We start from the raw sequence: 24,087 nt of genomic DNA, 5'->3' as shown, positions 1-24,087 counted from the left end.
AGAAGATTTGACTAAGACAAAGAGAATAACAGCAGATACTTGATCTCCATACTGGCAAGACAACAGGGAGGGCAGGGACTGTGGTACACAGAACAGCCACCCACCACACTGGCAGTTTCTCTTGGCTCTGGTCACCCTAGTATTTCTGTCTTCAAAGAAGTCCATGTCATAGCATGAGGAATGATGAGGGAGGAGGAGACCATCATGGACGAGAGTGCAGTTCAGGTAGCTGAATGGGATTCTAGAAGGAGATGTTGAAGGGGAAACCAGGGAAAAGCAGCTGCGGTTCAGAGCTGGCTCATCACAGCTCATTCAGGAAGGCATGTCTGCACTAGGCCACGGGCACTACCATGCATGTCAAAGAATACGTGTAGCAGAGTGTGTTTGGTGGGCTGGGGCCCCCCACGCCCTGACCTTTCTAGCAGCCCACTCTTCCTCCTGCTCCAGAAGCTTTGCCTTGCTCGCCCTAAGTTTCTCTGTTTCCATTCTGGTTTCTTCTCAGGTAGCCCAGTGGTCTAGGGCAAGATGGAACCAAGCTGCCAGCTGAGTGTCAAAATGTTTGGGCATGAACTAAGTTTCCTGGGCTGCGGGCCTCTGGGGGCCACAGGAGGTGCTGGTCTCTGCACTTGGCTGAACTTGCCATCAAGTTTCTCAAGGTACTGTCCTCTCCCCACTGTTCCTGTCCAATCCCTACCTGTGACTCCTCTCCTGTGACTACTGCATTCTGTCCCTACTCCCTGCCCTCCACTCCCTGTCACTTTCTCCTTTTGCCGTGTTCTTAGCTATTGCTCTAGCACTATGCCTGCCTACCTGCTGCCATGATGACTGTGAACACTCTGGAACTGTGAGCCCCAAAATTAAATACTTTTTTTATAAGTTGTCTTGGTTATGGTGTCTCTTCACAGCAGCAGAAAAGTAACTAAGATTCACTCAAACCAAGAAATTATCCAAAGATGATCCCAGTCAGCAGTGAGCTCTACCCTACCCTACCTTTAATCCATCCTTGAACGTTGTAGTCTTGCACAAAGGTGTGGATGAAATAATCATCTCAGACATTCTCACCAAAAGAACAAAAGTTCAACAATGTAGGGGAAGACAGCACACCTCTGGGAACACCCAAGGAGGAAGCTCAGAGGGAAGCCCTCACAGGTCTCCTGGAGGAAGTGGCTCTCAGTGTACAAAACTCAACAGCCTGGCTTGATACAAATGACCTGTGGGCCATGAAGGGACTTAGGTGAAAACTCATTGAACAAAGAAACCAGAGAGATTAAGAATTTGCAGAGAAGATCTAAAAAGAGATCCAGCCAAGACACAGCCTTGGGTACATCTAGACTTGCGGATGGCATTGCTTTCTCTTGCACAGGGTGACTGTTGGGGGGATTTGAGTGGAAATTGAGACTTGGCTGATGGGGATGCCAGGGCTTTGCCTGCACTGGAGAAAGGGGGAAAGGGGTTATATGTATTTACTAATGCAAGCTTGGATTAGACACTATGTCCATCTTTTTGGAGTTTTTCAGAATTATGCCAATTCAGTGAGTAGCATGAACAGAGTTCTGGAATAGAAGGATGACATTGAGAAGTGTCTCACAGTCATTGTGAAGTTTGCCACCAGCATTGTAGCTTTCTTTGCCAAGGAACCTCATCAAGCCATGAAGGGAACTGGGAACTGGGACTTGCCATTGATCAAAATTGTCTCCCATTCTGAAATCGACAAAAATTGTATAAAAGCATTTTACCCACAGTCAAGCCATTCTAGATAAAACTAAAGGCGACTGATCAAATCCTGGTGGCTTTGTAGTGGAAACTAGACTCCCTCCAGAACTCTGAGGCATTCCAGCTAGAGTGCTCTTTCCATCACACAGGCTTCAGCAGGAGAGTCCCTTCAGCATATCACTGTCGAGGTACCTGCTTTCTGGAAAACACATCCTATAAGTCATTTTTACATTACATTTTACATTATATTTTACATTACAGCTCTGCACAATAGAAATGAAATTGTTATACTAGCTGTGTGTATCCCAAACTATAAACCCCATAAGCGAGTCATTTTGGTATATTCTAGAGGAAGATGTTTACATAGCTTAAAATAAAAATAATTTTATTAGAAAAAAAATGGTCCAGGAGCTGAATGTGGTGGCACACACCTTTAATCCCAGCACTTGGGAGGCAGAGGCAGGTGGATCTCTGTGAGTCTGAGGCCATTTGCTCTGCAGACTGAGTACCAGGACAGCCAGATGACAGAGTGAAATCATGTCTCACACAAAACAAAAAGAATCTTCGTGGGGCTGGAGAGACAGCTCTGTGGTCAAGAGCCCTTGCTGGAGTTTGGTTCCCAGAATCCACAGTGGAAAGCTCACACCTAGAGGTAACTCTGCCTCTAGGGCATCAGACACCCTCTTTTTGGGTACCTTCACTCACATGGTCATACATACATACACACACACACACACACACACACACACACAGAAACAAATCATTACAAATAATGAAAGTCTACACCAGTAGTTCTCAGTATGGTTGGACTTTTTTTTTTTTTTTTGCCTTCTACACCACCCCTGGATTGATGGGGGGTAGCAATTAAGGGAATGGCTAATGAAATTGCAGGTGTCTCCAACTGCATTGATGATAATTCCTGGCATCTGATTGGTAAGGACCAGGAATGCTATCGGACACTGAATAATGTATATAATATTCTCAGATTACTGGGCTTCATGCCAACAGCTTGCTGAGGCTGAGGAGTCCTGACCTATTCAGTTCTGTCTTTCAGGAGCAGTGTCTATACAGCACTGGTTCTCAGAAGGAAATGCTAATATGGGTGGCTGGGCCCACAGCCTGAGCTCTGCTAACTGAAACTGTCACTCATCTTCCTGTCTTTGCAGTGTCCCAAGCCTGGGGCTGGCAGCTGTGCACTAATGTGGCCTGGCCAAAGCCTGGTCAGCCCTCCCTGCTCTCAGCACCTGTGTTCATGGATTTGATTCTGAAGAAGCAAGACCCAGGACTGCAGCTGTGCTTCTAGAAGCTGCCTACACCTTCCATTTCCAGGTGGTTAATGTGCAATGGCCCCCTCCCTCCCAGTTGGCTGTGGATCTCCCCATGCACATCAGCATCAAGGACTTGGCCACAAAGACACAGGTTTCAACTCTGAGGCTTTGAGCTGTCTTCTTGCTGCTGCAGGACCTCTGCAAGTGTTGGCTCTGTCTAATGCCAAGCTTTCACTCTGACTTCATGTGTCAAGCACATTCCTGTGCCCAGACCTTTGCAATGGCTCTTTCCTGTGCCTGAGACACTCTTTCTTCCAGTGCCAGGTAACCTCATATTCTGTATTCTCTCTTCACATGCCATCAAAGGTAGCCTGTCCCTTACTACCCGACATAAAACACATATCATTCCAGGACCACTCATGTACCCACATGGCTGCTCTCTTATGTGGTTCTGTGTCTGGTTGTTGTATGCCTCCAACTCTGGGTGTCAGCCCCCAGGGGCAGGAGCCTTGCATACCTAGGGCTCCCCATGCTTCAGAAGTGTTAAATGAGTGAGCAGAGCTGTGGTATTTTACTTGACTCTTTTGCAGTATAGGGGAGAAGCTGGGGCCTTGTGCATGTGTGCAACGCCTGCAGTGTCCCACAGAGACACACCCCAGCCCTGGCTTTGGGTGCAGAAGCAGCTGGAGCTCAAAGCTGCTTTTCTCAGAACTTCGCGGTCAGAGGCTTGTGGTAAAGGAAGTTTTTGAGCAAAGGCCCTTGGGCCAGAGGAGAAGTGAAAAGGCTAGGAAAGATAGAGGCTGACCCTTGCTTCACCTTGGCCTCAGAGATTCTGGAGCAGGGTTGGTAGCAGCAAGCACAAGATGGTAGGTAGAGTTTTGACTCCAGAGCATAGGACTGTGTTCTGAGGGTTACAGATGTCCTCTGTGCATAGCAAAGCATGAGAAAGAGGAGGGACCTGCACAGGGCTAGTTTGGGATGAGGCAACATTGCTAAGTTGCTTTAGTTGTGTACTGCAGAAGCTCCAATCTGGTCATTTGCCCTGTCAATCAAGACCTGGAGAGGCTTGAGTGTAGCTCAGTGGGAGAGCATTTGCCTAGCATGCAACAAAGCCTGGGACTCCAACACCTAGAGAAAATCAAGTCCCGTGGTAGACTGTCCTGAAAACCCACCTCTCCCATGCTGCTGTTCAGAACCTAGGAAATGCTTCATGGGCTTATTCCTGCAAGGATAGGAGGTACTGCTTCAGAAGAAGAATCCCATTGTGTTTGCAGAAGGACAGCTAGCTTCCTGAAGAAGACACAGCCCACCTCTTTATGGGTACACCCCAGTCAAAAGGGCCAGGGATGTTAGGGTGGACATCAGCTACAGTGTACCCCAGAGGAAGTGCTGGCTCAAGCTACTGCACCCCAAAAAGAAAATTCAGCTGGACGGTGAGTACAGCCCTCTCCCTGGTCACCCTTGGCAGCTGCAATGTAGGCAGTGTTCCTGCCACACACTCACCCATGGGGTCATTTGATGGCTAAGGGGATAGAAAATGGGCTGAAGGTGGAGCCTTGGCCTCTGAACTTGGCCTTGTCCCCAGGTAAGATGGAGGTTCTCAAGAGTGCACACGTGGGCCATTTGGAGCTGGTACTTGATGACAGGGATGTCTGTTACCTCAAGGTTTGCTTTGTAATCTTGGCAACTTGCATCAGCCCTACTCCCACCCCAGGTCTCCCTGTCCCAGCTAGTGTCCTGGTCCAACAAAGCACCCCCACCAGCACTGATGTGAAAAACTCATGGAATCTCAACAATTCAGAGTGCTTGCTGCTCTTGCAGAGGACCATTACCCACACCCAGTGACTCACAACTGCCATAACTTCAGTACAGGGGATCTGACACCCTCTTTTGGCTTTTATGGAAACCAGCATGTGTGTGCATATACACACAATAGATACATGCACATAATTGATATGTGCACACAATAGATACGTGCACACAATAAATATGTACATGCACACAATAGATAGTGCAACAATAAATATGTGCACACAATAAATACATGCACACAATAGATACATGCATATAGACAGATAATAAATCTTTAAAAGAACAATAATAGAAGTTTTCACAAGTTTACAGTAGATATTAGAACAAGTTAAACAGGCCACTCCAAGTTTCCTGATGTCAGACTGAAGTTCTCAGAACTGGGTGACTTAACATAGTGTACCCCCATTAAGTCCTGAAGGCCAGTAGGGAACATGAAGCAGGAGAGAGGGGCTGCTCTGGGGAGGCTCTGAGGAGCCTATATTCCCAGATCTGTTGGGTTGTAACTGCAGAATTCCCAGAGATGGCTTTCTCCTCTTTTGGTCAAACTGTGATCCATCTGTAGGTCATTTCAAATTGCCTCTTTTTAGGGGATACCTAGCATTCTGGATTCAAGCTAATAACCTTTTAATGCCTCCAGATACAAAGATCCTGTTTCCAGATGAGGTACCCCTCACCTCTGACCTGCACTGTCACCACCACCTCTGACCTACCTCTACCTTTGAGTGCCCAGTGAGGAGAGATTTATCAGAAGTTCATCTTCCTCCAATCCCCAGGCCTGGGCTGGAGGGGCTTGGAGCAGTGGCTGTGGATTGCCTAGCATAGGCATTTTGGGGTCCTGTAGCATGACTTAGCAGTGTGCATTTTGGTTGCATGACAGACTTAGAGAGCTGAAAGTTCTAGAAAGTAAGGCATGCCCAGTCACCTGGGATATATCACTACTCTCCTGCCTAACTCAGTATTGTTTCATCCCCCTTAACAGGCTGTGACCTGCCGAGGTGACACAATTGCCCCAGATGGTGGAGATCACACTGTCTGTGCCCTGTTGTCAATATTCCTGAGACACAGGAGGAGTAGGAGTGGGGTCTCTGAGTCCCCAAGGTGGGAAGTGTGCTGGGAGACAGCCACCCATGACTGTGCCTACTGTCCCACAGTGTTTAGTGTTGCCTGGGGGCTCATATTATGACCAGAGAGGTACTTAAAGTGCTTTAATTTTTTTTTTGAGATAAATATTACATAGGTCAGTCAGTCTGACCTAAAACTTCTCATAGAGCTGAGTATGACCTTGCTTCCCAAGGGCTGGGATTACAGGTGCGCATAACCATGCCCCAGTTTTATACAGGGCTGGGGATGAAGCTCAGTTGGTAGCCTGCTTGCCATTTAAATCTTCATTCCATGAAGTGCATTTTTAACAGTAAAGCTTATCTGCCTGTCTTCCAACCCTAAGCTTTGTTCCTGATAGTAACTAGTGTGAATTGTCTCAGCTATTTCTTCAGATACTCATTTAAAAACAACAAGGTCTTGCTGCCATTGTGTTTCAGAAGGCATTCTTGAGAGGAAAGGAGAATCCAATTCTCACAAGGGCCCTTTTCCAAATATCCATTTCCTCTCATCCTCCAGAAAGAGCTGTTTGCTGCTGTTCTGTGTTTATGTAGTGCGACCGTGTACACATCTTCCTGGCAAGATGTGTAGGAACAGTGGCTAAATTTCCCCTTTTCGTGTTTGATTACGTTTTCTGTTTCCTTCCTTTTAATAATTCCTAGGGCTTTCAGCAACTTTCCCAGAATCCTCTCTGATGGTTCATATAGAATGTGCCTTCCAGTAGCTTCCGGGAAGGTGCACTAGTTTCCAATGGCTACTATAACAAATGGTCACTAACAGGGGAGCTTACAAACAGAAAGCCTTTTGTAGCCCTGAAGGTTGTGCTTGTCAAAGGGCCATCGGAGCCCTGCTCTGCTCTGCTAGACCCTGAGAGCACTTCCTAGCTCTTCCGTGGCTTCGGGAGGAGGCTGTCAAGGCTTGTTCCTTGGTTTGCAGCTGTTTCATGCCAATCTCTGTGTCACTGTCACTTGTCATTCTTTGTGTGTCTCTGGGCCCACATTCCCTTCTTTTTATAAGTACACCAGCTATATTGATTTAAGGGCAGCCTTCAGGAGGCCTCATCTTTACTATAGTTGTCATGACCCCTTTCTCGACACAAGGTCATCATCTGACATCTACAGTCCGTAGCACCCTCATAAACACTCTATATTTAGGGTTTGTTTTTAACAGTTTCAGTTCTCAGACATGAACTTTATAGGTGACTTTATAGGTCATACTGTAGTGTAAAAGATTCACAGACCTTGAAGACATCAGTCCCTCACCCAAGCATTGCAACCTGTTTCGTTAACTAGAAGGGAACACAGTGATCCCTAGGGTGCCCTGTGTGAGTTTTGACAGGTGCGAATGCACTACAGTCCAAGTGCTTGCCAAAAGCCACATTCCCATCTTTGCATGGCTGTGATGAGACTGTGTAGCGTGGCCTCCTGGTACCTGCCAATCACTTTCTTGCCCCACACAATAGCTTCCCTCTGTGCTCTTGCAGGAACCTTGAACTTGGACAGCCAATGACTCACAGCATCTGCAGCTCACAGGCTCAACTGGCCACACTGGGCCATGTTCCAGGCTGTCTCAGAGCTGACACTGGCCAGGGCCTGGACCCTCAAGGATTTGGTGGCAGTATGACCTGCAGGAGCCAGGGCCCTGACAGGGAAGTCAAGATCCAGGTGCACACTGAAGCCACCACGTGGTTGCACCCCTGTCATCTCATGCACATGCCTGTACGTGCAAGTGTATGAATGTCTTTGCTTGTGCATATGCATGCGTGTATACAGCTTGGTTTTTTTTTTTTTTGTCAAATTTACACAAATTAAACTTAATTGACAAAATGCCTCCACCAGATTGCCAGTAGGGAAGTCTACAGTGCATTTTTGTAATTAGTGATTGACGGGGGAGGTCCTTGCCCATTGTGAATGATCCTGCCCTTGGGCAGGTGGTCCTGAATGATATACAAAAGCAGTCTGAACAAGCCACCAGGAACAAGCCAGCAAGCAGCACTCCTTCACACTTCCATCTCCAGTTCCCATCTCCAGCTTCCTACCTACAGTTTCTGTCCTGACTTCCCTCAGTGATGGCACGTGGCCTGAGACTCAGAAGAGGAAACAAACTCCTACCCAAGTTGCTTTGGGTCTTGGCATTTTATCACATCAATAGAAACCCTAAGACAGTGTTTGTGAATATTTGTGTATGTGCTGTGTATGTGTGTACATGTGTGCATATGTGCCTATCTGTGCCTGCACACACATGGGTGTGTGTGTGTGTGTGTGTGTGTGTGTGTGTGTGTACTAGGCTGAGAGTAGATAGAACAAGGGCCTCTTCTAACCTAGACAAGCCCTGTGTCTTGTTGCCTCCTCCTGTCATTACTTGCACAGGAGCTGGGTTCCCTGCTGCTGACACCTCCTACACACAGGGAAAACTGGATACAGGGACTGGACTCAGCCAAAGTTACCAGAACTGTCACCAAAAGAACCTAAAAAGAGACTCCATAAAGAGAGTCCAGATCCTATATTTTTGCTTAGCAGCTTCTGGGGTGTGTGTGTGTGTGGGTGGGTCAGATGGCTCCTTGCAGACATTAGGCCACTAGAGTGACAGCTTTGAGGGAGCAGCTGACATTACTCAGAGACTTCAGTGAAGGGTCTTTCTCTCACCATGCCATGAACAGAAGTATGGCAGGGTAAGGACAGGCGCTGTCACCCAGACTGCCCCAGAAAATCCTGCTCCAAGCCCTTTCTTTACTGGAGCAGTGCAGGATGAGGGAGGGTCCAACCCACCACAGCCCTTGTGGGCAACTTGATTTCTTCTTGTGCATCACAGTCCTCTCTGGACAAAACAGTCCCCTCTGGGACAGTGTGGTGCCCTCTGGGACAGTGTGGTCCCCTCTGGGACAGTGTGGTGCTCTCTGGGGCAGTGTGGTGCCCTCTGGGGCAGTGTGGTCCCCTCTGGGACAGTGTGGTCCCCTCTGGGGCAGTGTGGTGCCCTCTGGGACAGTGTGGTCCCCTCTGGGGCAGCACGGTGCCCTCTGGGGCATCCCTGGGTAGACAACACTGGTGAATTATTCCTGATGATATCAGGAGGTGGCTGGGTGTCAGGGACAGCTAGGGTAGGAGTGTGAGAAAGAGATAGCAGCTGGTTCCTAAGGCCACCAGCTGGTGGGGATGGTAACTTAGATGAGCCCAGGTTCCAGAGAGGCTGGGCCTGCTGCACAGTGGCAGTGGATGGGTTTTAAAGAAAGGATAAGTGGCACACTGTAGTTTCCACATGAACAGCTGGTTGGAGAAGCTAACATGGGGAAGCCCCATCACGGAGTCCAGCATTTGGCCTTACCCAATTTTGCCTTGAGAGTGTTCAGTCTGGGGTAGAGGGTGATGTATGAGGCTTGGGCTGGGGACTGGGGACTGAGGGCTGGGGCCTGAGGAAGGACCATGGTCATAGGCCTCCTCCAACCCCAATACAAGCCAGAGTTACACCTGTTCCTCCAGGCTCTGGTGACCACAGGGTGACCCAGGGAGCAGAAGCTACTTGCCAGAATGTGCCCCTTGGAATTCAGAGATGGTGTCTGCTAAGAGATGGTCCTAGCAAGATAATAGTTTCACCCTAAATCAAAGAGGAGGTAGTTGTACTTGCTTGGCTCAGAGTTATAGAAAGGGTTTTCTTTAGGGTCCTATAAGGGAGAGCCATCCCACCCTCCTCCTCCCACTGGAGGCTTTGCACAGACAGACTTGGCTGGAGGAGCTGTGAAGGATGAGAAGTTCTCCAAGTAGAAAAGAGAATGCAGGGCAGCTAGCAGGGGGGAATAAATGGCTCAAAGGCCCTGCTCATTCACCTGGCCTCCTTGCAGGTTTCCATGGTGACAGCCTTGATGCCAGACCTCATCCACAGTAGGAGTGAGCTTGAATCAGCCTGGAGAACAGCCAGGACAGGAAGGTCCTGCACTGCTGGCTAAAGAGCCCTGACAGGAGCTGAGCCTCACAGCAGCCTACACGCATATAGAGAGAGAAGGCCAGTGCCAGGTGGCCCTTGCAGTTGGGAGACCCTGGGTCCCCTTCCCCCTCTCTGTTTGGCCTGTGACCTTGGGCCTCCTTGAACATCAATTTCTTCTAGACAACAGGCATATTAGTGTACACTGTAGGGTAAAGGAGAGCAGGCTCTGCTTCCTTAGCCCAGAAGTTCCTGATGCTGGTGGGAGGGAGGGGGGCCTGGGAGGTAGAGCGTGGTGGTTGGCCCTGAGGACTGTGTGGGCTGGCCATAGGCTGCATCAGGCTCAGTAGCCATTCTGGCAGTCAATCCCAGGGTGCAGGTGGTAGGAGGCAGCCTTTGTCTCTCTGTGTATGAGGGTCAGCTGCCGGCTTTCCCCTAGCAGTGGGTCCTTCACCCCCCTAAGCTCTGTTCTCATCACAGCCCCCAAAGACCCAGGTGCTGCTCACAGTCCTGGGGACTGGTGTCCTGGGCCAGCCTTGAGGCCTGCAGCTGGAGGGAGAGATGGAGCAGAGGCAGCAAGGCAAGACGTTATACCAGAAGTGGGGAACACTGCTCCTCAGGTATGTGCCCTTCCCTGAAGCCATCACCCCTAGGGATGTCCACAATACCATTCCTCCAGTGTGGAGGATCTCAGGCGCTTCTAAAGAAACTGTACTACAATTCAAAAGGATCCCATGGTGACAGGCCACCAGCCCTGAAGCTCCTTCCAGGGGCTCCATCAGTTGGCAGAGGTATGAATGGGAGTCTGCTGCTTTTGGTTGAGCCTGAGAGCTGCTCCCAGGAATCTTAGTGCATTACTGTAGAACGGCTGGTTGAAAGCTGTTCAGGCTTGGGTTGTGCCTCAGCTGATAGTATTTGGCTAGCCTGCATGGAGGGCTATATCAGTCCCCAGTAATTTAAACCAGGTCTAGTGTCACATGCTTGTAATCCCAGCACTCAGAGGCAGAAGGGTCAAAAGTTCCAGTTCATTCAGGAAATAGGAAGTGTTAGAAGAAGCAGATCCCTTCTAGAACCCAGGTCCTGACACTCTGAGATCTTGGGAGAGTTGCCTCCTCTATCAGAACTGTGAAATATGAAAAAGCAGCAACGCCAAGAGTTGACAGAGAGCTCATTTGTCCATGTTGGTTGGTGTTTGCTCCATGTGCTATGTGCCAAGCCTTGATCCAGGCTCAAGGAAAGTGGCAGAGACCAAAAAGAAAAGAAGGGGATGCTTGATCTTAATACGCAGAAGTCATCTCAAATGACAGCCCTGCAGGAGTTGAGGATGACTGCCATTATTGCCCCACTTTAAAGGTGGGGAAACTGAGGCATGGGACATTAGGTCCTTTATCCAAGGTTGTTCATCCAGCTGAACTGAGCCTGGATTTCAGATGTGGTCCTGGGCTTCCATTCCAACTGCTGACCTCACTGATGTAGTGAGATGGCAGATGGGGATGGCTGGCAAACTATATATGTGTATGCTTGCTGAGACAACGTTACAGTGTGTAGTCCAGGTGGGCCTAGAACACATGATCCACCTGTCTCTGGCTTTTAAACATCAGGATTACAGGTATGTGCCTCCACAGTAGGCTTCTTATTTCCTTGTCTTTTTCCATGTATGTGTGTGCGGTGGGTGAATGTTTACATGTGTATGGGGCATGTGTGTGCACATGCATGTAGAAGGCCCAGGTTAATCTCAGGAATCATCCTCAGTCATTTTCCACCTTGTTCTATAAGGCAGAATCTCTCAATCAAAGCCCAAGCTCTCCAACATGTCTATTTGCCTTTGGGGTCCCACCTGCCCCTTCCCAGGCTAGATTAGAAACGAATCACCACACCCAGCTGGGATTTGTGTGGGTTCTGGACTCTGAACCCTGGTCTTCTCACTGGTGGTAAGCGTTTTAACCACTGAGTCATCTCCCTGGCCCCATGCCAGACTTTGATGGGCAAATCTTAGTGCTTCGGCTGCTATGAGCCCTCCAGTGTCACTCTCTGTGAGTTTAGGACTAGATACATGTGACTGGAAGACACAGCTGTCCCTGATCTTGCCAGCTGCCTTAATGTCTGCAGCCTGTTTTTTTCGGCACCTCGGGCACACCTGGCACCTCCTGGTCCCTCAGAGCCTCCTCTTAAAGGGGACCTTCATGGTAGACAAACAGTGCAGGCATCACTGGAGACCAAGGCTGCCCTGAATGGCCAGGAGGAGGTCCTACACACTGTGGTGTTGGGCTGCCAGGCTGGACACCCCTATGTAAGTGTATTGTGATTCAATAGGGATCAGGAGGAACAAATGGGCCAAATAGATGTTTATTCAGGGAGAAATAACTTACAACATAGATGAACACCAGCAGTTCCTGCTCCCAAGGATGCCTCCAGATGTTCTCCTGTCCTTGTGCTGCAAACAAGAGAGCACTCCTGGACTCCTCCTCAGACCTAGTTCCCCAGGTCACTTCCGTCCCTGTCTCCACCCACAATGGGCGTGGTCAGTGCCGTAGATGCAGACAAAATGAATATCTCACTACAATTCCCCTTTTAGTCTAAAGAAAAGATTTAGGTTTGATACAAAACAGTGAATAAAAAGTGTGCTCTAAGAAAAGGAAAATCGAGAACATACAAACTTAAGACCTACTTATCTAGTCCTAGGGTAAAGGCATAACAGAGTTTACAATAGAGTTGTTCTAAGCTGGAAAGCTTAAGTCTAGTACCTAATATATCTAACTAGGAAGAGAGAATAATAGTTGTGAAAGTTTAATCTTCAACATCATCAAAGACCTGAGAAGGAAAATAACAATACTGGGGTAGACAGGAAGTGCAAATGGGCAACTTCCAAAAGGTACAGCAAGGACAGAAACAGCAGGCTACCTGGACAGTCAGTCACCCTAGTTCTCACAGCAACATTGGTACACCCAGTTTTGGATAAGGCCAAGAGTATTTGACAGGCCACAACAACAACAGGGAGGTAGAAAGGCTGTCTTACCCTGACTTGGCGAGGTTCAGCAGTCTTCTATGTTTGTCTCCTGCAAGCACATAGCACCGCACGTCCAAAACAGTGGTCGAGGTGGGGAGCAGTTCTTTGCCCAAGAGGCCATTAGCCGAATTGAGAAAGGACTCCAGAAGGAGCGACAACAGTGTCCAACATATTTTCGGGAAAGTGCACGGTGCTGTCAGGAGCAATAGTGTCTCATGTCAATGGAATACTAATATTAAAACATTTAAATGTCATGTTCTGCAGGTCTATGAAGTGACTGAAGATTAAGCATCTATGTCTGACTAATCTCATAGGTATAGGAAACAGGGGTAAAGATAATCTGTAATATTCAGGAACTTAGCTAAAAAACTGATTGAAACTTCCCTAAGTAAAGCAGGGACAAATACCTAAGCAATATAACTATATATATATATGTAAATCCCTAAAACAGAGGTAGAGTAGAAATGTCTAGAGCAGAGGTAGAACTATAAAGTGTAAAATGATAAAATGATAAAAATATCCTAAATTATATCAATATACAAAATGTCTTGGACATAAGTAAAAGTATACATACATAGAATATGCTAAAAATAATGTGCATAAAACATCATAAACAGAAAGATTTTACACAATGTGACAAAACATAATATACAATTCTTCCAGGAAGAGAATATAAACTTAATTTTACATAGGTTACCACATTTAAGAATCTATAACAATGTAAGCTGTATTATCTCATTGTTACTAAAATAGTAAGAAGATAGGCAAGTTTACCTATATCCCATCTAAACCATACCTTTCCCAACCATACCCTACCCCTGCCTAAAAGAGATACCCAAGTCTAAGCATCACCCAACCCTAAGTAACTAAAACCAACCCTGAAAAGATGAATATTATCCCTAAACTCCAAGAGTGGGGAAAGGGGGCGTCATTATCTTAAGATTACTTCCTGCTGAAATGGGACGATGATTGCTCCATGGGATCCTGTAGGAAGAAAGTTTTTAGCAACCAAATTTCTCAACAGGACTGGCTGTGACATATGTAGCTAGTCACTGTGTGGCAGGAAATGCTTGACTGGAGTTCTATCTGAAATTCTGGCCAGGGTGTAATAAGTAGGTGCACCATAACATCTAGCTAGTCAGGAGTTGTCTCGAGCAAAACAGTCTCAAACTTGTTTTAGGGTGATGTTTGTAGTCCAGATGCATCAGGTGAGTCAAGTGGAAATGACGAAGTGGGGCCCCTTCTTTCCGGAGAGTTCAGGATTGCTGTTAGAAATTGTTATTATTCCTCGTAGAAAACTTAAACATCAATATCAAAGTAAAATTTTCAAGTTTTAAGGTATGCATATAGGGAAAGGCCATAATAAGCACTAAAATGTATATGAGAAAATTAGGATTTTAGAGAGAAAATTGTGTATAAGCAAATGAGGCCCCAGATTTTGTTTTCTTCTGCCATACACAAATTGGCTTCTTGATATAAGGCAGAAACTGTGAATTCAATCTTAACAACATGCTTGAATTTAGGGAAGGAAAGCCAAATCCAACTCCAAAGCCAGCACTGGTTTACATGAACTGAGACTAGAGGAATACTAGATAGTAAAGAGAAATAGATTCCTGCATAGAAATAATTTACTAGAATTAAATATTTTTAGCATAAATCAGATTCCTTTTCATTAAGTGATTCTTTCTGGTGAGCTATCTTCTGTAGGTACCTACATGTTCAGTGTCTTTTGGCTGTTTGAAGGTGGGTGTTCTCTGTTTTCCTGTAAGGACAAGAACAGAACATTTCCCCTACCTTTGAGAGGTCTCTGCACATCCCATGGGAACCTATTTCAACATGGCCTTCTGGATAAAGGAGATTCAGGGATCTGGAGATGGGGCCAGGTTTCCATCTTTGAGGGTAGCAGGAGGGTCATGGTCAAACACACAGAGAGTGAACTTTGGAAGAGCCAAGGAATGCAGATGGCCTCTGGAGCAGAATGGGAAAAGGGGGGCTTTTTCCAAACCATTTCTGCAGGCAATGGTGTTGGTTCCAGTTTTAATTCAGTGAGACTCCTTTGCTGTTCTGAGCTCAGGGCCTGAAAATCATGATTAAAGTTGCTACATTTGGGGCAATATGTAACCCAACAAAAGGAAGCACAATATCAATTATTAACTCAGCTGCTGCTGGCCACCAGTGATACCATTCCTGTGTGTATTACAGAGAATTCTGACCGCCTGCCCCTGGGACTCATACACAGTCGCTCACACTGTATAAGCAAGCATGGTTTATCTTGGAACCAAGATGGCAGGAAAGGAAGCAGCCGGAGAGGAAAATGTGTGTGACAAAATCTTTTGGTTCTTTTTTGAGTGCAGGGCTAGCACTCAGCGCCTAGGCAATCACTCTCCCACGGAGTTACCTCCCAGCCAAGGCACAGCTTCGAGCAGAAGACAGTGGGAAGACAGTAAGTGGAGGATTCTCCAGCCCTGGCTCCTGGCCAGATGTTGTCAGCTGGGATTTGAGTCTAAGCAAGACCAGACCTTCTTATTTTTCTTTTCTTATAAACAGCAGAAATCCTGGCTTCGTCTAAAATCTCTTAATTCTCAAGATAGGCAGGCCAAAAACACACGTGTGGCTGTGTTTGGCCTGGAGTGTCACTCGGCAATCTCTGGCTGAGGAACCCATGAAAGCCACTGGGAACCACCCCTGCAGGTGTCTGGCTTGGCAGTTGATACTGTTTCCCCTCAGGGACCGGAGCAACCACTGACAGGCGCCCTGACTCATGGGAAGTTAGTCCTGGAATCTGGAATCTGCTCGGCCCCCACTGCCTGCTTGGCTCCATCTTCCTTCCTGGAGAAGAGAAGCACTATTTTATTCCTTGTGCACAATAGGTGTTCAATAAAAGCTTGTTGGAGATTGTGGGGATCCCCCTGCCCCAGAGGGTCGGGAAAAATTGTCCGAGGAGGCCTGGCAACCATGTCGTACGCAAGTACTTAGGGGAGGTTACCAATTATATTCTGAGCTGTGGCTGCTGTGTGAAAAGGGACACGGTGCCCACTTAACAGGAAAAGGAACTGAGGCCCAGGGATACAAACCTGTAACGACACACAGGCAAGAGTCTAGGGTGAGTGTGCTAACGCTTTGCAGATCAGGACTACAGACTGCAGCCCACGCACTGGCCCACGTAGCTAGTTTTCTTTATTGGATTTTAAACAAGCTTTAATTTTTATGTATTTTTTAAATTTTATTTTGACACAGGATCTCACCATATAATCCTTGCTTGTCTGGAATTTTACCAGCCTCAAACTCCTAGAAGTCCTCCTGACTCTGGCTTCTGCTACTTGGGTTTTAAATCATGTGTCTGCAAGAGGCCACCACCTGCCTGGGACTAGAGTTAAAGGTGGTTGTGGCTGCTGGTGACTGGACTAGGGTGCTCCAAATGAGCAGGAAGTGTTCTTAACTGCCCTCCAGCCCCATAAAGTTGTGTTGGGACATAGTCACATGTACTCACTAAACAACTGCTTACTGTGCTTTCACATTGAACAGGGGCATGAAGTTGCTGTGACAGAGGCCATGAACCCACAGGCCTAAAAGAGACACTGTTAGCTCTGAAGGCTAACAGACTATAAATAGCATCAAACTAACTAAATTACAGTGACTCCTCAAGCGATTATGCAGCACACCCCTTCTGGTGTGGAGAGATGGTGACTGGGAGAAACCATGGGAACATTATAGACCGGCGTAACAACCAATATGAGCAGAAAGATAGTGAGAATGTAGTGCACATGTCATGTAGGTGCTCAAAGCTGAACTGGGAGTGGGGATGAGAAGGACTATGGGTGCAGGCAGGAAAGTGTACCAGGAGACCTGAGGTGACTACCCAGATGGCAGAGGGAACAGAAGCTAAAGAAGCAGTGACAGCTCCAACCTCAGAATGTACCCGAGGTCCTGATCAGGAAAGATGCAGGCTAGGCAGTGGATGGCCTGGATGAAGCAGCTGTGGCAGCAGAGACCAGGGTTAGGCTTGCCATCCTAAGACAAGCTGTGAAGAGCAGGAGTGGAACAATCTGTGAGCTTCTTGTAAAGGTTCTTGTGGCTGCAATCAGACAGCAGCAGGGGCATGTGGCAGACAGAGAATCCAGGCAGGGAAACATTGTCTGGGTCAGAGGTGATAAAACTGAACAGGGACAACTGGATTGGAAAATCACTTACACTGCTCAGATTCCAAGCCACCAGGCACCCCTCCAGGCTCCTGTGGATAGTCTTATAGAAGGGATGGGTCAGGCCTGTGCAGAGCTGGGAGAGACATACATGTGCAGAGGTCAACGGGTAGTCTGCCTCCAGGAGCCACCATTCCTACAGCTGTTTGGAGACATTGTTGACACGGGTGATGATGTAACTATCATAATTAATAAATCTTGGCCTCCTAGATGGTCCCTACAAGAGGTAAATGTTCAATTCTTAGGCATTGGAACCCTGTCTCAGGTAAAACAGAACACAGGATGGATTGAATGTATAGGACAGGAAGGACAGAGAGGAAGGTTGAGACCATATATGGCTGATATAGCAATAAATTTATGGGGTTGTGGTCTATTACAGGATTGGAATGCACAGATTAACATTCCTCCAGTATTAGATAGGAACCATAAACGACCTCATGATTGTGGAAAAATATTATAAAGTACCACACAAAACAGACACCAAATATGTAGGCTGTACAAAAACAGAATACAAGTGCCAAACAAACAGAGGAACCCAAAGCCCTACCCCTAAAATGGCTAACAGAGGAACCTGTCTGGGTAAGACAATGGCCTATGACTTCTGAGAAGTTAGAGGCTTTAGAAAACCTGGTTCAGGAACAGCTAAATGCTAGACATATGGAGGAATCTACCAGCCCTTGGAACTCACCTGTATTTGTTATCAAAGGAAATCTGGTAAATGGAGAATGCTTACAGACCTGAGAGCCATCAATAAAGTTATCCAGCCAATGGGCTCTCTACAGCCTGGAATGCCCTTGCCTTCTTTGATACCTAAAGAATGGCCTATTATAGTTATTGACTTAAAGGATTGATTCTTCACTATACCTTTACAAGAACAAGATAAAGAGAAATTTGCCTTCACGGTACCTAATTACAATAATTCTCAACCGATGAAGAGATATCAATGGAAGGTTTTGCCACAGGGAATGCTAAACAGCCCCACCCTGTGCCAATATTTTGTGCAAAAACTGTAGGAAATAATTCGTAAACTGTCTCCACAATCCATAATTTACCATTACATGGATGATATATTGTTAGCTGATTCTAAAGTAGAAATATTAGAAAAAATGTTTGAGAAAGTAAAGGAAGTTTTACCTCGCTGGGGATTACAAATTGCACCTGAAAAAATACAAAAAGGAGATTCTATCAACTACTTAGGATATAAAATAGGTCTATAGAAAATTAGACCACAAAAAGTACAGACCAGGAGAGATTGCTACCAGACCCTTAATGATCTTCAAAAATTACTAGGAGAGATTTCTCAACTGCAAACCATTATTGGAGTAGAAGGGCATGATTTGAAAAACTTGAAAATGGCTCTAAAAGGGCACAAGGACATGAATAGTCCACCAATACTATCAACTGAAGCTGAAAAGGAATTAGAATGGGTAGAAAAGAGGATACTAGAAGCCCATGTGGATCCAAAACTAGACTATATTCTGGCTATATTACCATCTAGAGAATATCCTTCAGGGATTTTGATGCAGAGGGAAGATATCATATCAGAATGGATATTTTATCACATAAACAAAATAAAAAACTAAAAACATATATAGTAAATCTCTCTGACTTGATTATAAAAGATAAATTAAGACTTTGTCAACTGACAGGAAGGGACCCAGCAGAAATTATAGTACCTTTAACTAATGAGTCCTGTGCATGTGTAGCCATCAGAGAACAACTTGAAGAAGTCAGTTCCCTCCTCCCACTGTGAAGCCCCTTAGGACTCAGGTTATCAGGACTATAGGGGAGTGTCTTTACCTGCAGAGCCATTTTGTCAGCCTGAGACCTTTTCTTAAAGAAACACACACACACACACACACACACACACACACACACACATCCCTAAATAAGACAAAACAAAACATGGAGCATGCTGGGGGAGCTGAGCAGGGCCTTCAAGAGTGAAGGGTATAATTCCTCCTAGATGTTTCCCCAGACCCTCCACTTGAATGGTGGCTTTGATCTCACAAGGCGTTGTTGACAAGGAGCACTTGACTTCAATGAAGAAATATAAGCTTCTATCAAACACAATACCACATCCCAGGTCAGAGATGGGACTCTTCCCCATGTGAGGAAAAGGGGTATTAATAGTCTACTGAAGGGGACTAGGGTTGTGGCTCAGTTGGTAGAACACTTGCATGGTGTACATGAAGCCCTGACATCCATCTTCAGCACAGTTTAACTCAGGCATGGCGGTACACACCTGCAATTCCACAGGAGGGAAGAGTGGATAGGAGGAGGGGATGAAGAGCTTGGAGCTCCAGAAGAATCGAGGCCAGATAGCAGGGGACCTTCAGTCATCACCTAGGCCAAGTGGTCTTTACCTTTGGAGCATGAAGGCTTGGGTTTCTCCATTAGATGTGGAGAGAACTCTAATTTTCCTCCCAACCTTGTCCTGTGTTGGTGTCTAGGTAAAGCCATGGTGTCTTAGTTAGGGTTTCTATTGCTGTGGACCGAGGCAACTACTACAAAGAAAAACATTTAATTGGGTGGTTTACAGTGTTAGAGATTTATTCCATTCTCATCACAGCAGGACATGGAAGCATGTAGGCAGACATGGTGCTGGAGAAGGAGCTAAGAATTCTACATCTCGATCCCAGGAAGTGAACTGTCTACCACACTGAGAATAGCTTGAGCATAGTAGACCTCAAAGCCCACCTCCACAGTGACACACTTCTTCCAACAAGGCCACACATACTCCAACAAAGCCATACCTCCTGATAGTGCCACACCCTGTGGGGCCACCTCTTTTATACCCACAGACATGGGATCCTTTGGGAAGGACTTCTTGGGCAGGAACACTGTACTATCAAGAAGGAGTCCAGAAAGACTTCTAGATGTGAAACTGCACAAATTGAAAATATAAACTTGGTGACTGGAGAGATGGCTCAGCAGTTAAGAGCACTGGCTGCTCTTCCAGAGGACCCAGGTTCAATTCCCAGCACCCACATGGCAGCTCTAACTCCTGTTCCAGTTCCATGCTCACACAGACACATATGCAGGCAAAACACCAATGCACATAAAATAAAAATAAAATTTAAAAATGTAAAAAGAAAATATAAACTCAAATTTGGTTTCCAGCACCCCTGCTAACAGCTTTATGGCTTTGGCTTCAGCACTTCACTCTGTCCTGCCTCAGTTTTGCTAGCTGGAAAATGGAGGTGTCCATAGCTGTGTGAAGCAGGCAGTCAGTCCATGCTCTGTGTTCATGAGTGTGGCATTGTGGTCAGAGGGAGTGCACTTCAGGACCAGCGGAGGCAGCATGAGTGGGCAGCCTTTCATTCAGAGCCATTCATAAAGCCCGTTCCGCTCCTGTGGGCTGAGAGTGGGTGTGAATGGAGGGATGGAACAGTGGTGCTATGTCTGTTCAGGATGGACACTCCCCCCCCCCCCCGTGTGTGTGTGTGTGTGTGTGTGTGTGTGTGTGTGTGTGTGTATTTTAAAGGACACACAGAATCTCATGTGTCCTATGCTAGCCTTGAGTTTAATATGCAGCTTAAGATGGCTTTGAACTCTGGACCCTACTGTGTCTACCTCCAGAGTTCTGGGATCCCAGCCATGCACCACTAAACCCACTTTATGTACCTATGTACCCTCTGCACCTCTCAGGGTCTTGGTATATTGCCCAGGCTGACTTGAAATAAGTAAAACTCCTATCTCAAGCCTCCAGTGCTGGAATTATAGGTGTGTGCCACCATATCTGGCTAAAGAACCAAGTTTTGCCCATGTGGAGCCACACTCACTGGTCTGGGACCGTACAGCCTGCTGGGCTCCTGGGAAACACAGAGAAATTAGAAGGGGACAGTGGCATGTTCTGGAAGCTCTTGGCCACAGCTACACATAGGAGTTCAAGTCATCCCCCTTCCTCTCTACTCGTCTCTCTTTTTGAGGCAAGGTTTCCCATTGTGGCTCATGGGTTGTCCAACTCATGATCCTCCTGCCTCAGCCTCCTAAGAGCTGAGGTGACAGGCACGTGCCAGTTTAGGTGTCCTCTGCTGCTTCCTCTACTCTGTCAAATACAGATGTGTGCTCTGGGCGCAGACTCAGGAGCTGGGGTTGGGAACCTTGGCCTGGTTTCTCCTGTTTGTCATCAGGGGCCCTTGGAGTTGTGTTGGGCTGGTGTGTCTCTTAGAAGGAGGTCATGCTCTTCCAGGCTTCTGCTGACCCTTCATCACTTCCAGCTTCCTGCCCTCTGCCTTCTTACAGGTTCAGGCTGCCACAGTTCCTCACAAGGAACACAGAGTGGACATGTCCCTGTCTGGGTGTGTGTCTGGCCATAAACTGCTTCTACTAGCAAGCAATGTAGGAGGAGTCACCAGGGCTGGAACATGAGAGTCTCCCTCTGCCAAGCTGTCTTCAGCAACCCAAGAACCCTTCATATGCAGTTGTCCTCCATGGTCACCTCAGCAAGGTAATCACCCCTGCATACCTTGAGAAAGCCTTAGGACCTCCAGGGACCAAGGCTAGTGTTGGGAGAAGCCACCCCCACAGGCCCTGATTCTTGAGAGACCTGGGTCAGTGATGGTATACCATTCTTGATAAAAAGGCTCTGAGAGGACAGGAGGTTGGCATTAGCTTTCCACATACTCCTTTACTCGTATACTCTGGAAACTGCAGCAGGAGAATTGTGAGTTTGAGTCCAGGCAGGGGCACAAAGAGAGACTGTACCTCAAATCATGTCTTTCCCAAAAGAAGAAACAAGTCACCAGACTGCCCTGCTCCTCTCTGACCATTCATTGGCATACCCAGAATGCCATGTAGTTTAGAACCTGGGGCTGGGGCTCGGTTGGACCAGGACAGTTATTCCTTCCTCCGGCTCCCAGGACTTCCATTCCACAGCTTCTCAGCCATATGTCTGATTATATCCCTACCCCATCTACAAAGACTTGAGGCAAAATATTTTATTATGATTATTATTTTGAAATAGGATCTTACTGTGTAGCCCTGGCTGTCCTAGAACTCATTATGTAGACCAGGAAGGATGGCCTCAACCTCACACAGGGCCACCTGCTTCTGCCTCCCAAGTGCTGGGATTAAAAGTGTGATTGCCACACTGATTCGAGGCAGATTATTAAACATGAGTGCACATCTGTCACCGTGACAGGGCCTGTTCTAGGTCAGGACCTAGAAGGGTCTCCATCGAGGTCTGGACCGGAGTTCTCAAGCTTTGAGGCCATATGGTGACAGGCTGAGAACACAGCAGTGTGGGCTACTAGGAAACAAAAGAGCTGGATTGCCATCCAGGAAAACCTGACTGTAAAAACCAGTGGAAAAACTGGTTTACCAGCCTCGCTCTACATTAACAAATAAAACATTTGAAGCAACTGGCAAGATGGGAAATGAAAAGTAGAAGGGAAGGGGTGGTGCTTAAAGTGACACTGGCAGGGAAATGCAATGCTATAGGATTTAGAGTGCTTTCTAGTGAGCTTCTGGCAGCCAGTACAAAAAAGAAAAACCAACCAATGACATCAATGACAGTATCTGTAGTAGCTCTAAGGAAGCACACGTCCACATAGCTGTGTGCCTGGGCACTGGAGAAAACACAGCTGGCCCTGTGTTGACACTCAAAGGAAGATGTCCCATAGTGCGGCACAGAATTCGCTGTGATGAAAAAAGCTGCACCCCTCGCGCCAGCAGGACAAATGTAATGTCAGGCTTCAGGAATGCACTCCTCTCACTTGTCACCATGAACAAAACCTGTTGAGGGGCCAGGAGCCAGCTCAAATAGTCCAAGTTCACTTAGCTGTAAACCACGTCACAGAAGAGGCATTGTAAAGATAAGCACAAACAGTAATATATGCGCTCCTGGCCAGTCACTGCCTTGTGCATCCATTTCCTCATCTGGATGGTGGAGATTATGGCAGGGTTAGCCCTCACAGGGCTCCTGGGAGGGGGCCTGATAAGGTGCTTGGCAGTGACTGTGTATGGGGCAGTGTGTCATTAAGACTGATCTGTAACAGCACTGAAGCAGAGTCGAGGATGGAACCATTGTATTGTTTGCTTGTAGTCTTTGCACAACCAGTTCCCATCTGACTCACTGCTCAGCCAGATCTGTGCCAGGCTGGGGACCTGGGAGGGCAGGGACCACTGAGATGCAGCCTCTCTTCAAGACCTGCTTTGTTTGTCTCTAAATGGAGGAAGTGGTAAGGGCCCATTGAGAAGGAACATAGATGGCTTTCTGTGTGGAGAAAGGTCCCACAAGGGTTTGTACCTGAGTTAGTGTTTCTATCCGATTTCCTACTGGACAGTCAGAGAGGTCTCCATGTTTTGGGCACACAGCTAGAGAGTAGCACCCCTGGGTTTTGAACCTAGGCTTGCCTGACTCCAAAGCCTATGGTCTGGGTGCCCAACTTCCCTGTCTCCCTTTGTGTGAAGCCCTGGTAGAACACCACTGCAACGGTCTCCCCAGGACTTCCAGGAATGGCCACCCATTTACCATCTCTGTGTTTTGTTACTTTTCCTAGTTCTGGAACAAAATAGCTTCTGGAAGCCCCTTGGAAGGTAGTTATTCAGGCTTACCGTTTGAGGGTGCAGTACCCCACAGAGAGAGCAGCCCAAAGCTGTAGCAGGGGTATGAAGCCGCTGCTAACTTCTTGGTAGATAAGGCAACAGAGAATGGACAGGAAGTGGGGTAAGCCCTCAGTGACCCACTTCTCTACCAAGATTCCACCCTCCAAAGATTCTGCAACTCTCCCTAAACAGCACCTCCTGCTGGGGACATCTGAGCCTGCAGAAGACCAAAACAGTCCCCATCACATTTCTCCTAGGGTACAGCTGTTTTCTAAGGTGCTGCTGGACCAGGCCTCAGCACAGCTGCTCCTCAAGACACTGAGGGGAGGCGGAGTGGCTGGGTCCTCAGCCTGTGGAGCCTTGGCCAGCACTCAGTGGCTAGTGCACAAAAGTGCCCCGTGTCTTTAGTCTCAGGAGTGTGTTAAAGCAGAAGATGACATTCAGAGAAGGTGAGAGCCCAGAAACACTGTGACAGTCAGGGTCCTCTGGAGAACTGACAGAGTGAATATGTATAGGGGTTATT

The 24,087-nt window shown here is 47.2% G+C and overlaps 1 protein-coding gene across 1 annotated transcript in view; it reads left to right on the top strand.

Moving 5' to 3' along the window:
- Nucleotides 1-24,087, top strand: part of LOC127218771 (uncharacterized) — an 84,232-nt gene that overhangs the window by 30,732 nt on the left and 29,413 nt on the right. The window contains 21 exon segments of the mRNA XM_051179753.1: nt 520-589; nt 592-656; nt 1,563-1,719; nt 2,880-3,006; nt 4,219-4,316; nt 4,319-4,414; nt 4,567-4,646; nt 5,773-5,863; nt 7,375-7,503; nt 7,506-7,578; nt 8,178-8,184; nt 9,727-9,790; nt 9,793-9,837; nt 9,840-9,898; nt 10,287-10,425; nt 11,937-12,002; nt 12,005-12,096; nt 12,870-12,973; nt 21,349-21,465; nt 23,822-23,897; nt 23,947-24,013. Of these exon segments, the coding sequence (XP_051035710.1) occupies nt 520-589; nt 592-656; nt 1,563-1,719; nt 2,880-3,006; nt 4,219-4,316; nt 4,319-4,414; nt 4,567-4,646; nt 5,773-5,863; nt 7,375-7,503; nt 7,506-7,578; nt 8,178-8,184; nt 9,727-9,790; nt 9,793-9,837; nt 9,840-9,898; nt 10,287-10,425; nt 11,937-12,002; nt 12,005-12,096; nt 12,870-12,973; nt 21,349-21,465; nt 23,822-23,897; nt 23,947-24,013 (1,822 nt within the window).

Source organism: Phodopus roborovskii, unplaced genomic scaffold, assembly GCF_943737965.1.
Source record: "Phodopus roborovskii unplaced genomic scaffold, PHOROB, whole genome shotgun sequence".
Classification (NCBI taxonomy): Eukaryota; Metazoa; Chordata; class Mammalia; order Rodentia; family Cricetidae; genus Phodopus; species Phodopus roborovskii.
The sequence above is the reverse complement of the archived record's forward strand: the minus strand, read 5'-3'. Positions and strand labels throughout refer to the sequence as shown.